The sequence below is a fragment of the Montipora capricornis genome, chromosome 3 (assembly GCF_036669925.1).
Source record: "Montipora capricornis isolate CH-2021 chromosome 3, ASM3666992v2, whole genome shotgun sequence".
NCBI classification, from domain to species: domain Eukaryota; kingdom Metazoa; phylum Cnidaria; class Anthozoa; order Scleractinia; family Acroporidae; genus Montipora; species Montipora capricornis.
Window position 1 is genome coordinate 22019326 of NC_090885.1, and position 14137 is coordinate 22033462.

The following is a 14137-nucleotide window of genomic DNA, read 5'->3' on the forward strand; positions in this document are numbered from 1 at the left end:
CCCGAGAGAGAAACCACTGCGAGCAACCGTTTGATTTTCCATTGAGCATGTGTGAAGCATGTCACACCCCACGTGATGTATTTGACATCACTTCGTCTCATTTCACTGGAAATTTATCACTACACAGCAGGCTCGCCCCAAACGTAGCAGTTATGTAGCTGAATGCATGCGCAAGCGCCAAAACAAGTTTACTAACTCCTTTTACCGGTTGAAATTTAATTTATTTGTCCTTGGCACTGGACGGCAGCTCACTCAAAGAAATTAACGGTTGCTCACAGTGGTTTCTCTCTCAGGAAGTATAGGAGAAACCAACTGCCAGCTGGGTAGGTAGTACAGAGACTGGGTCGCAATGTGTTTCTCAAATATGGAAAACCCACATGATGTATTGCCACGTCCATACGTTTCCCCTGTTTTTATTTTGCGCACGTAACGGCAGTTAAATTCCTAGGACCTTAACCCATTGACTCCCAGGGGTTCCCCATTGACGAGTAAAATAGTCTGGCATTAGACAGAGTAAAATACTAAGTCTGGCCGGTTTCAGCCAGTTTGGATGTCAATGGGTTAACCATGTTAATTAATTAAATAATTCTGGGCTCTTGAAAAAATGACTCAGGCTAGTAACTTTTAATGCTGAAAGCCCGAAGGGTTCCTGGAAAATTTCTTAGGCAGTAGCCTTGATGGGTTACAGTTAAAAATGAGGCTATTTTGATCAAAGAACAATACTATTATAGCAAAACAGAGGCACAAGTTCAAGACAAGATGGGATGCCCTTTTTTAAGCCATTTACAGTAATAAAAGGTCACTGTGTTGTGTCACTACTGCTCAAATTGAGGCTTTTCTATAGAGCAATGGTCGCTATCTTTATGCAGTGCATTCTGGGGGAAGTGTAATGCATTGAAATAAATATGGTGGCAAAGCCAAATCATCCATACATGTATTTTTCAAAGATAATGTTTTCAGTTAATTTCTGGTTCTGTTGATGTTTGTTCGCATTGCTGATTGCTCCACAGCATGAAGTTCACAACACAGCCCACCTTGACTAGCTTTTGCTAACTTGGGCAGTGCATAATATTTCCTACACTATTCGACAAAAGCAAATAGATAATAATGAGCTGAGCACTAAAGGATACTTGGACAACAAACTACTTACAACATCCCAAAGTGCAATTTGTCTCTCATTCATTCTTGAAAACCCTGTCGAAAACAGCAAGTTTGTGTCTCCAAGAAAAACTACACGAGATCCTTTGTTTCCTGGATGCCCCACACCATGCTAAACAAACAAACAAACAACACCAAAATACAACTCCTTGGTCACAACATCGAAATACCATATTGTACATACCTCTTACTAACGGAGTTCGAGGTCAGTACTGTAAAACTGTAAGTTATGGACCGATTTTTTTCCCTGGATTTATGGCCGAAACACGATGCATGCGGGCCATAAATCAACGGGCAAAAAAATGAGGAGGAAACGGGAAAGGAAACTAGCTGAAGTCAAGTGGAAGGTTCAACTGAAACAAAGATTACTGTGTAAAATCCGAAAAACGAATAAATCTACTCCATTTTTTGAAATAGTTACTTGCAAGATTCAAATGGTTTTAAAAGTTCATGCAACATAATAAACAACAGAAAAAAACTTGCTAGAGAATGAGTTATCAAAATTTCACATTTATCGGGCCTTACAGCAGGCTGTACTGTAAAATACGGCCCCCTAATTTAGCCAATCACAGCATGGGTACTATCTGAGACATAAGTATACTGCAGCAATGATTTTGAAATTGAATCTAGTGTAAACAATTTAAAATTTGTTGAGCCCTTTCAACGTAAAATATAATATTATATGACTTCAGAGCCAGGAAGAAACTCAGTCCTAGAGTACTGGCCGCAGCATTACATGCGTGTATCATGCGTGTAAATCCACCATATTGCGTGCAATTTACACGCAAGCTATGTGCGTGTTACTTTCTAGTAAAAGAAACACATGAAAGTTCATGTAAGTAATTGCACGCAAATTCTTCACAGGGCATGTAAAATTTTACATGCAGAGTTTCCTGTAAAAGAGGACAGAGTATTTACTGTTGTACGTCAATAGTTTTTACTAACAGTAATGTTTACAGCTGAAGTTTTCTCAAAGAAAAATGTATGTCTAAAAGCACTACAGTAACTGTTTTCCAAAGAATCAAAGGTTAAGTACATTGTTAGTGGGCCTGGTGATGGTTAAGGGAAGGGTAACTTCATGCTCTTGTGTCATAAAATTGAGGAAAGCATGACTGACCTACTGAATGACCTTAGCCAGAAGAAATTATTCCCATAAATTGAACCCACATGGTGAATAACAATGAAATCATTTCACCAGCTATTTTACCACAACTATAGCTTGCAGTGTTGAGGAGCTTAATCCATCAAATTCTTCTTTTGATTGAGGTATTCTAGATTTAGCAACAAAAACTTACCGCAACAAGTCTGCCAGCCCTGGGATCTATTACTCTTATTTTCTTGTCTTTACAAGTGGATGCCAGTAAGCTACCATTATAATTGAAAGACAAGGAAAATACTGTATCTGGATGTCCTTTGAGAATTGTCGCTGCTTCTCTGTCATCAACAATATCCCAAATTCTGATTTCACTGTCATAAGCAGCACTGGCTATAACTCCTTCAGCACAGGGATGCCAACGAATTATGTTCACTTTACGAGTGTGTCCTCTTAAATCAACTAGGTATTCATCAAGGTCCATTGAAAGGCCATCTTCAGGAATGTGCCAAACTTTGATCGAGCCATCCTCTGAACTAGAAGCAATTTCTTGATCATTAAAAGGATTCCACTCAAGATCTAAAACGGGTCTCCCGTGTCCTGTAACTTTTGGTGCATCTACAGGAACACGACCAACCTGAAATTAGCCAGAAACATGTATGGCTGAAGTTCTAGCAAGATGTACAGTTACTGTTACAGTAATGAACTTTCACAAAAGCATTTCACGTTTATTTGATGTTGCATGGCTGTGCACAAAGAAAATTCAAATTAAACTTTGGACCTATAAATTATGCTAAAAAGCCCAAAACTGGAAATTACAGCATTGGGATTTGTGCAGTGGTTTAAGCACTGACCTATTGCTGTTTTTAATATGAACCCAGGTTTGATTCCTAGACTCTACAATATACGAATGGCTTGACCTTATCGTTAGTATTGAGTAGACTCTCCTACAAGCAGCTTTGTTCTAGGAACTCTGATTGTGCCAACTCTCTAATAACCAACAGGTTCATATTTTTATGATAACTAATGTCAGTAACAACAGGACAACTCTCAAAAGGACGATGCTACTTCATAAAGTTTTGATGTTGATATTTTAATGTGGTCTGGACTCAGAGGATGAACAGCCTCTTTATTTATTTATTTATTTATTTATTTATTAATTTAGCTTCGCCTAACTGGAATACAATATATATATATATATAAGTAAAAAGTAGAAAAAAATAAATAAATAAAAATTATAAGGCGGGGAGACCACTACAGCATAGCCAATTACAGTTGATCCCTCGTTAATTATTTATATAAAAAAATACTTAATAACTAAAGCTACTAATATGTAAGCATGAAACTTGCGAGGAAACAAAGCGGGAGTCCAAATTGCTAGAAGCAGCACATTAGCGGGCATAGGAGAGACTTCGCTGTGTTACACCTAGGACAGATTGTTCTCCAGGTTATAATGTCGTCAACGTCGTACAAGTTCAGAGCCTTTTTATAATATTGAAGTAATAAACTCTTAAATGAGGCTAGAAAGATGTGACTTGTGCGTAGCTCAGCAGGGAGAACATTCCATGCGCGGCACGCGCGTATGAAAAATGAACGTTGATAGGTAGCAGTTCTACTTCGGTTAGGAATATAACTAATAGCACTGCTGCTCAATGTCCTAGTAGATCTTGCAAATTGTCTCGTTACAGGTAAAGCTTCACTGTCTATGAAAACTAAGTTATTAACAGCTTTGTAGAAAAAAACCATGTCCAAATATTCATGCCAGTATGAGCTGGGTAACAGATTTGTTAGTTGGAGGCGGTTCTTATAGGTTACATCACAACGGAAAGGGAGCTTCAAAATTAGTTTTGTTGCACGGCGCTGCACGTTTTCAACTCGTTTAAGTAGGCCAATGGACTGTGGTGACCATACTTGGGTCGCGTAGCCGAGATGGTACCGGACGATAGAAAGGTGCTTTGGATGTACCTAGAAACTCAGCGCACAAAGCCGAGGAGTTTGTTGGCTTTTGCATACCGTTCAGTCACTTGTTTGTTCGAGGTAAGATTGCTTGACACCCACACACCAAGGTCTTTCTATGTGGCGCAAGATTTCAAAGGCATTTTATTGATGATATAGGATTACTATGCTGATGTTCTTTTGTGGGTGATGCACTGGTATTTACACTTGGACTGATTGAATATGAGCCCATAAGATTCAAACCAGCTGACAAGGTTGTTTAGGTCAGATTGAAAGGCATTACAGTCTGTGTTAGAATCAATGCTCTTGAAAATCTTGGTATCATCAGCATAACAGGCAACTCTCTATGTTTTAACAGCATTTGGTAGATCGTCCACAAACAGCAGAAACAATATCGGTCCTAATAGGGACCCTTGCGGTACCCCGGAATGTAACCGGCAATTCTCGGGAAGTAGCTCCGAAAACTGTAACCTGTTACTTGCACCCCTGTAAATATGAATGAAACCAGTCGTGAAGTTTGCCAGTAATGCCGTATTGGTGCAACCTCCCAAGTAGCTTGGTATGATCCACTTTGTCGAATGCTTTACTCATGTCAAGATATATAATGTCTATTTGTTTACCGGTGTCTTTGTGAAGGTGCCATCTTTGTGTCATCTTTGTGCCATCTTTGCGTCTTTGTGAAGGTGCCATCACTTATTATCTTAAAATTATTGATTGATCATGACTAGGCCCTAGTTGATTGAACGACAGATGATACTATCCACTGGTTAAATCACTATCCGGCGATAACTCCAGATTCGATGCTTTGTAAATAGCCAACTCATTGCCTCCTCCCAGTTGGGGTTCTTAATAATCATGTTTCTTTCAGATAAAAGTGGGATGCCTTTGAACTAGCTTGATAGCTAAGTGCACTTCCACTACAAACAAAGCATTTACATTGCTTTACAACTCAATGAATGGTTTTGATGCAGAATATCAAATTAATGATCATGAATGGTAAATATCATGGTGATTGTGCTTTCCTCCTTTCAAAAAGCCAGTCCAATATCAACAAACATTAATTCTGTTAAACATATTAAGTGTTTGAGTCAAATTTGGGGCAATCAGAGACAATAATAATAAAATTTTCCAGCTGTTGACCAGTGCAGAGTTACCACTGTACCTGAAGTATTCACACTGTAGTTTTTTGGATACAAGGCACACTCAGTTATAAGACGCACCTTTAACTTTAAAACTTGATGGCATTTATGTCACAAACTGAAAATATCATCAAAACACTCGGTTATGGGATGCAACTCAAATAGAGGAATTTGGTTCAACTCATCGCTCGTTATGCTGTCTCAACTGAAGATTGCAGTGTAAGTCAAGAAAAGTGGCAGAAGAAAATTCAACTAGAATTTAGAAAACACCTTTAAATCCGGCTGTTATTAGTACTTTCTTGCAGGTTTTTTTGTTGTATAAAGCTAAGAAGTGAAGGCCATCATCACAAACCTTGGTGTGAGGCCACCATTTTGGAGTGGCAGTAAGGGGAAGACTGGGACGAGTTTAACATACGAGATGGCGGCAAAGGATCGAAGAATCATCCCTTCACAAGTTTTATTGCAAGTAGATACTCAGCTATAAGACACACCTTGAGTTTAGATCACATTTGGAGCCAACAAGCAATTTCTTTGAGAAAAAAATGCATGCTGCGCCTTGTAACCGAAAAACTACAGTACGTCTAACCACTGGCCGCACCTACTGTCAACTACACTGTATGTTACAGATGGAAAACAACATTAATTAATCCAAAAACCCCTCAGGCGCCCTAGGACATCCCCAGTTGACGAGTAATATTGTCTGGCGTTAGACTTCCAGGAGTGAATGGGTTAATGAAAAACTCAATGAGGCACAGGGCCAGTTGACCTCATCACCTGTCAAAATGATCCTTTCAAAAGATAATGTTGCAAACTCTTGGTGACATACAATAGTGATTCAAGATGTCCAGCTGGGACAATAGTGACTTAAGAGAAAACACTACCATTGAGAAGGTCAGTGGATGAGTATAAAGGGACACAAGGGAATTTCGGAAAATTTCCCTCCGTGGAATCCTGCAAAACAGACGAGGATGGCCAAATCAAAAGAACACAACAAGACAATGCAAGAGGCTAACGGAAGTCGAAGGCTCCTTTTTCTTTAGCTTCCACCGTAACTTATGGTAGGGGTGGGCGATACTCCAATCCTGTTGTATGCACAACCTGTCCCCTTAATTCAGGCCTAAGCTAGATTTGCTGAACTTGCTTATTGTAATTTTTCATTTTGCCAGCAATCAAAGTTGAAGTAAATAAAGGAAACTAGAAAGAGAATGGTTTGAATTCCCACAATTTCAACAGGTTTTGATGACTACAACAGTATTGCATGTAACAAACAAGCAGACCCTAATCTCACTGAGCACATGGAAATACTGAAACCTGATCGGCTGCTTACCCATCGCCTACTACCTAATAGTGACACTTAATACATTTCACTCTGTTTAATGCCCAACATTTTACTTGTCAATGGGGCTGCTTTAGTAGTTTGTGGGTTAACCACTTTAATCCATAATGACCCCTGGAAGTGACACTTAACAGGGTTTATTCTGTCTAATGCTAGATAAGTGGAGGGGGAGATGGGGGCCAGAGCCCAGCAGAATAAGGGCCGAGAGGGGTATGGGAGGCTGGAGAGAAAACGGCGGGAAGCGGGACTTCTTCTTGACTTGCATTAGTGTCTAGATCTCCTGAGCAATCAAGCTAACACGAGTTTGCGCTTGGACTGAAAACAGGTGTACTTCTGCATTGTAAACCCTTTTATGGTGGTTACATAATAGGTCATGAAATGTCAAGCGGCTGTCACTTAATGAGCAATGCAATAAAGGAAACACCTAAGAATTATTACGTAGCTAGATGACCAAGATGTGTTTGAGTCTCCTAATTTATAGGGCATGGGATCAGGACTGAAAAGAGTAGGAGACAGGAGAGCAAGGTACGGGAAGCTGGAGGTTTTGATCCCATGTCTGCCCCCCCCCCCAACCCGTCCCACCACAGACAATTTTACTCATCAACTTGCGGCGTCCCAGGGCGCATGATGTAACACTGTCACAGAAACAAGGCTTTTTGAATGCATATCAAACAACCAACACTGCACATTTTAGAAGACAAACAGACAAAGTCATTTGACAACTGGCAGATATTCTCTAGAATTTCACCACTGATATCAAGCTTTTACCTCATAAAGGGAAGCTGCTTGGCAGTAAAATTGTCTTTTACTTTTTCTACCCTTCCATGTATTTGTTTTGCATTTTTGCTGATTGTGAGCCAACAAAAAATTTGAAGTCCTGCAGTTCAAGTTTTACAAGTCTGCCTCAGTCATGTGATGTGATACAGTTGTACATTATATCCTTTGAAAAAATTGCTAATTTTATGACCGACAAGAGAAGGGAAAGAGTACAAATCAGACAATCATGCTTGCCACATTGCAAATCCGAACTTATGCAAAGAGGAGAAATTTTGATTACCCTTTTTAAAAACATTGTCACCACTTCAAGAAACTGCAGAAAAACAACCCCTTTCTCTCATTGGTGTGACAATCAGCTGTCACACCTGTTTTGCCAGGCCATTGGACTGACTTATCAGACTGCAATGCACCATCTCAATGCCCCAAATCAGGGAAAAGGGACCGGGAGGAACAAATTTTCTTAAGCGTTTTTTCTTTTGTTTTTAACTGTTTCTTCTAACAGGAACTCAAAGAGCTTGACTAGTGTGTTTTCCTTTTTTTGGTGAAAAGAATTTGGACAGCAAGACATTTTAATTTACTATTCAGATTATGCAATGACTCCTATCTGATACAGCAATGCCTGTATACATATTTACAATTAATAAATGGTGGTCTCCCAACTAGTTTAGCTTTTTAGTTATTTTGGGAGACCAGCTACAATTGTATTCTTAATTTACATATTTGTTTAATATTTAGCAGTTAGTTACCTTAGTTTGCAGTACGAATAAACCTTGTTGTTGTTGTTGTTGTTCTGATATGGCTGAGATCAAATCAGTCACTTCCAGCAGTTCTTATTAGCCCATAAGTTCATAACGGAGCAATTATTTTACATCTGCATTCAATGCTTTTAATTTCCTGAAGGCTCAAATGACCCAAAACAGGTAGGAAACACAGCATTAAGACTTAATAACTCTTAGGCCATAAATAAACCATGAAGCTCACTGTCTAAGAAAAGTTGCACGCTGATTTCAAAGAATTGACGCAGAAACTTCGCTCAATTGGTTATCACCTGTATTTTGAGGGGAATAATTTATCTTATGATCGCGCTTGCAACTAAAACACTTCACTCACTTAACTTAAAATTACGTATCAGGAGGTTCACATGAAACATTTTTAGGGGTTTGTTTATTCATCTGATAAAGAAGGTCAGTTTTACCAAACTCGCTTGAACTAATGGTAATTTGGCGATTAACTGTGGAATGATGTTTTTGGTGGACAACGACACTTCTAAAAGCCGCTTTGGGATGATTTTCTTATTTAATTCCAAGCGTTACACGGTTGATTGGTCCTAAAACCACGCACCTATTCGAGAATTCAAATTTGCATTTCGAACAAAAAAAATATATTCCGCAGTGCTGGAGAAAAAGAAGAAACAATGTTCTCAAAACTCGAGACATGTAATTAAATGGTTTCCCGGGAGTGCTGTCATGCAGAATTCACACGGATCTTGTGTTTATTCAAAATAGAAATCAATCTAAGTGATTTTTGATCGTCTCTTACAATTAAATTTATCAATTTCTCGAAGCTCATCACACAACACAATAGAATGCATTCTAAAGAATAGATGCGTCTTTTCATTGACGGAACAATTTTGGAAAAATCTGGAGCTTTACCTTTTTTTTCCTGCCAATCAGTGAAGGGACTTGACAAAAGAACTCTCTCTGTCTCTCTCTCTCTCTCTCTCTCTCTGAGCATAAGCTTAAACATCTGATGACATTTTAGCGGCAATTCGCCATTTCTATATAGCGAACTAAAATTTCAAGACTTCAAACGCCTCAATGGAAAGTCAAGAATAAAGTTGTCTGGGAGGTAAACTGGAGGGAACGTGACTTCTGGTTTTAGGCTGCAAGCCTTGAAAGCAGTTTTTCTTAACAACAAAAACACAAATGTAAACTTATTTACGCTTCACTTACATGGTCCAAAGGGAGCACCAAAAAGGTTCCACCTCCACTCGATTCCACAGCCACTGCAAGGAACTTAGGATTCACTGCACATAGGTTTCCACCTTCCGTCGTATGAGAAGACAATCGGATCGCTTCGGAGCATTTCTCTTTCTTGAAAGGGCTCCCAAAGACATGTTTGAATTTGGATGAACGAGGTACTTTGAACGATCCTCGAGATGACATGTTAGCTAGATCGCCACGTTCACTTGCTTAAAACACCCAAAGAAGCTATACTAACGCTCCAACAAAAACATGTGCAGTCTTCAACAAACAACCAGAAAAAAAACAACAAAATTATTCCAGTGCATGCGACCCTCCCTTCAAGCGACTGTTACCTCTCTTGTTATCTCCCACTGCTATAAAAGAGAAATTGTGATTGGTTACTTGCCACTGTTCAACCTAGAACAACTATTTCTATTGGTGGATTTCGTTACGCGGGACTGCGCTTCTCTCCCTTTCTCAAAATGTCGTGTTGCCTTACCGCTGTTTGCCCCGCTGTTTACGTATCACGGCGTTTTGTAACTCACTGTCTTTCCTCTGTGTCGTTAGAGCAAGAATCGTGTGAGGATTTGTTGAAATATCATGTTAATATGGCATAAATCGGTTCATGAACACCGTGGCAAAATAGCGGGAGAGTTCTAGATTCCGTCAGCTAAAGTCAACTGTACCCACAAGTATTTGTTTATTTTTTATAATTGATCTTTTTTTAAGTGCTTCATTTTTTTTGTTCTTTTTTGTTCTTGTCAGTACGAGGATACTTTAAAAAGAGAAAGTTGCACAAGGTTTTAAAATAGCCTTGCACTTTTCTACACTCGGTCGATCGGGCAGGTACAAATCAGTCAGTACTCTACTAGTCTTAGAAGTTCGCGGTGTCGTCCGCGGTTCGAAGTCATGGGCAGTCATGCGTGTAACGTCAATCATCGTAATAATGGTGCCATTCATTTCACAAGATGGAGGACGGCAGCGGAGCTCCGTGTCAGATCAGCCACTGGAACTGGAACTGGAACATACCGCATCAAGACTGCAACCTCTTCAGAGTGGCAAAAGCCATGGATGCAGGGCTGGCGCTTTGGTGAGAGCACCCGCCTCGCCTGGCTAATATATTCCCAGACGCAGCGTCAAATGTGACTACATGTGGGTTGAGTTTGTTCGTTCTCTTCTCTGCTCTGAAAGGTTTTTCTCCGGGTCTTTTCCCTCTCCTCGAAAACCAAAAATTTGATTTGATTTTCGTCAATTTGTTGATTTCAGTTTACAGTGCCCCAGTTAGTGCTCCAGCGCTTGAAGACCAGGATATGAAGCCGAGTGATCAAAGAAACTATAAAGAAAAATTCTGATGCTATAAAACAGCATCGAACCAGAACGGACAGAGGGGTAAAACAAAAACATTCCAAACTGTTATTGGAGTGCATGGAATCACACGTGCACCATGTTACTAAATACAGTGTTACTCGACCATCGTCTCGTCAGCCTCATCCGTTGTCATTAATGTGCCAACCAGAGTCCAGAGGTCGATAAATCAAAGCATAGTCGTAGAGGGGGACTCAGAAGGGCCAACTCAATGTGTTACCCAATTCAAACCCTTTGGGAATGAAACGGTTTGTTCCCGGTATTTCCATTTTATTCAAATGTGATTATGCGACATATAGTGCAAATACATAATTTACACAGAGAATCTTAACCCAGGGACATTTGACGTGGCCTTGGGTACAACATCGAGTTAGCCGATTTGGTTTATTGGCTGTCGAAATAAAGGGTTCTTTTGAGCAAACTTAATTATAATAGTAAATTAGGAATTCTCTACAATCAACTTCCTTGTCACGAGAAGCACATAATTTTGTTCTTGACCAACCCAAAAGGAAATAACTGTACATTTTACAGCTTTGCAGGACAACAACAGAATCAAACTCTACAAGATGTGTCATTTGAGTCAAAATATGATTGGCATGTGAAGTGACTGGCGCAAAAAAAATTTCGGTGCCATATTGGCTGCCAATGATTGCCAAAACCAAAACCATATACACCTTGCATGTGTCCATTGTCCCTTGAATAAATTTTACATGTTACTGCTTTGTACTGAAATAGGGTTATCAGCCTGTTTGTTCCTATAATACTTTGGTACAGGTAATCTCAGACTTAATGAAGAGAACAAGGCTTTTAAATTTGAAAAAAGACATGTTTCGGCAACTCCTGTGCCATCATCAGTTTGTGGATGGAATAACAATGATGTACAATAAATATATAGCGGAAAATTAGAATAACAATGGTGTGATACAACAACTGATTACAAAGAGAGATTAAGATTTACATGAAACAATTGTTGATTTAGGGAGGGTGTCTCCCAATGAATGTGCAATGCCTCGTTGATTTTTAATTGTGTCCGAGTTGTTGCTTGATCTATGACAACAAGCATTCTCTCAAACAAAGTGCCCAACACCCAGGTGACTCCTGTAAATGCTTAACAATGTGAGAGACCTTATCCATATTTAAGGGCTTGTTTATGCATGTGCAAATGTGTCGGGAAGTCTCGCCAACATAGCAGGCACCGCAGCCTGCCATAAACTAAATCTATAATAACAACGCATGATTTGAGCTCTTTAGGGATAAAGGTCTTCACTCTAAACAAGGTGAGCGATTTTTGAACCGAAGAAAACACTAGCTTGATATTAAACGCTGTTGTCACAAAACTACCCCTCCCCCCCACCCAAGGCGTGAATGGGTTCTGCGAATCCACTTTTTGTGGAATAGCAGAAAATTTACCCACGTAGGTAATTCAACATAGGAGCACTGTGGGCTTTGGTTGTTGCAATTTTGCCTGTTTACAACTGAAAAAACTTATTGATACGTTGGAATTAATAGCCTTTGTTCGATTAATGTGTGCTGGATAAGAATTTTTGAGTAAAGAAATCCCTATCTTAGTTGTTTCTTGATGGAATCCTAAGCAAGTACTATTAATCTTATACGCTACTATCTATAAGAAGTTCTTAATTAACGCCTAACTTATACGAGTACGATGTAAAGCTTGTGAAAATTCATAAGGAGGCCAGTAAAGGTGGATTTGCATCTTGCGAAACACCATGGTGAGAAACAGGGAACCGGATTGTTGTCAATGAGGGACATCTAAAAAATGGCAACCTGTTTTCAGATTCCTTTTACATGGTGAACCGTATATTATATGCCTGCTGTTAAGGTAATGAAAAAAACTGAAACGCATCGGCTTCAGAGATGCAAATAGACAAAAGGTGTCGTCGACGTGACCCTCGGATAGAACAAAACCTCCGTAAGGACCGAAATTTTGTAACCAGCTCCCTCTCATGATGACCCATAAAAAGCATTGGCCAATAATGGTGTGAGGGGGGACCCCATAGCTACCCCACATCAATTTGAGTCATAAAAAAAGAACCGTTTGAAAGAAAAAGTGAGATTGGGCTGTGGCTATGTGAAAAAAGATCTTTAAGCTCCTTAGTTGAAAAAAGTGGTTATTGGTTATAGGAGTGAGTTGCTTGTAAACTAACAGCTATATAATCTATACTTTCCTCTAGAGGAATGTTTGTGAAACAGGCTTTTCAAGTAGAGGATGTTTGTTGGAAAAGGCTTTAAAGATCAGACTCTTTGGTGAGCAGGGTTTTGGGGGGGTCGTCAGTAGATAGGACTCTGGGATAATGGACGACATTTTCCCACAAAATTCTGGGATGATTTTTTTTTTTTTTTTTTTTTTTTTTGAGACGCACTTTTGAAGTTTGAAACGCAACCTTTCGATTATCTCAGTCTTCCTACAGGCGGCGACAACCCTAGACCAAGGAGTCTGCGGACTATGGGTACATGATGATATATGCAGGTGGGTCACAGGTTCCAATCCTGGCTGGGCTAGTACTAGGGTTACTTGAGTTTATACTGAGGAGGAAAGCATGCATGACTCTGGCATTAGGCTCTATAGAACTGTAGACCCAATTTTCACATCCCTTACTAGAAATCAAAGTGTGGTGATGTTGAAGAACCCTCTCACTGTGTAAGACAAGGGGTTGAGTATATAGTCATGGTGCGTGTTGAATGGGTAGACTGTGAGCAGTCTCTCTTTTGCTCTAAAATTGTCGAAACCAAAGCTTGCCAAAATGCTGAAGCTGCTTGTCACAAATCCCCCAGGCATTAGTTAGACCAAAGCCTGCAGTATTTGTGACCCGCCGCTTCAGCAGTTTTAACCCCTAGTTCAAAGTACATTCGTTTCCACGATTTTAGCGCCAAAGCGCGACTGGTTGCCCTCCCGTGCATTGCCCGGATTCTGTTACTTCTCCTGATACCGCTGTTAACTGCGGCACAAGCTCAATTAGCTGGCGAAAGTCCCTCCAAACCCGAAGTCCTTTTGTTACCGTCACGCCTAAGGTCACGCGTGCACGCCACGTATCCACAAGACTGCAGTGCACAGTTCGCGAGAATCGTCCTTGCAGCTTCTGAAATGGAATCTAGAATGGAATCTGGAAGATTTCTCTGAAACTTGCTACTAAAAATGCAGAATAACTGAAAAATTACTCATCAAATGTTGAAACAGCTTCCACTTTATACAAACACCATTTATTTGTGATAAAACAAAAGTTACAGCTATGTTTTAAATATCAAGGAAATATTCCACGGGAATTCAGAATCTTGAGAGCAAAGTTCAAAATGGTATGCAGATATAAAGTACTTAATTCAAATTTCAAAA

General features: G+C 39.7%; 1 protein-coding gene and 1 long non-coding RNA gene across 2 annotated transcripts in view; one reads left to right on the top strand and one right to left on the bottom strand.

The window, feature by feature from the left end:
• The window catches only part of LOC138042561 (coronin-1B-like), a 25639-nt gene extending 15843 nt beyond the window's left edge, over positions 1 to 9796 (bottom strand). Inside the window, exons 1-3 of the mRNA XM_068888499.1 lie at positions 9412 to 9796; positions 2454 to 2888; positions 1151 to 1270 (exon numbers count right to left, since the gene is read on the bottom strand). Of these exons, the coding sequence (XP_068744600.1) occupies positions 1151 to 1270; positions 2454 to 2888; positions 9412 to 9624 (768 nt within the window). The 5' untranslated portion in view covers positions 9625 to 9796. The remainder of the gene's footprint in view (positions 1 to 1150; positions 1271 to 2453; positions 2889 to 9411) is intronic.
• Positions 9797 to 9905: 109 nt separating this feature from the next.
• LOC138042562 (uncharacterized) lies at positions 9906 to 10913 on the top strand. Its single transcript, XR_011131022.1, has 3 exons — positions 9906 to 10115; positions 10392 to 10575; positions 10690 to 10913. It is a non-coding gene; the product is annotated as an uncharacterized lncRNA (long non-coding RNA).
• Positions 10914 to 14137: the final 3224 nt, after the last annotated feature.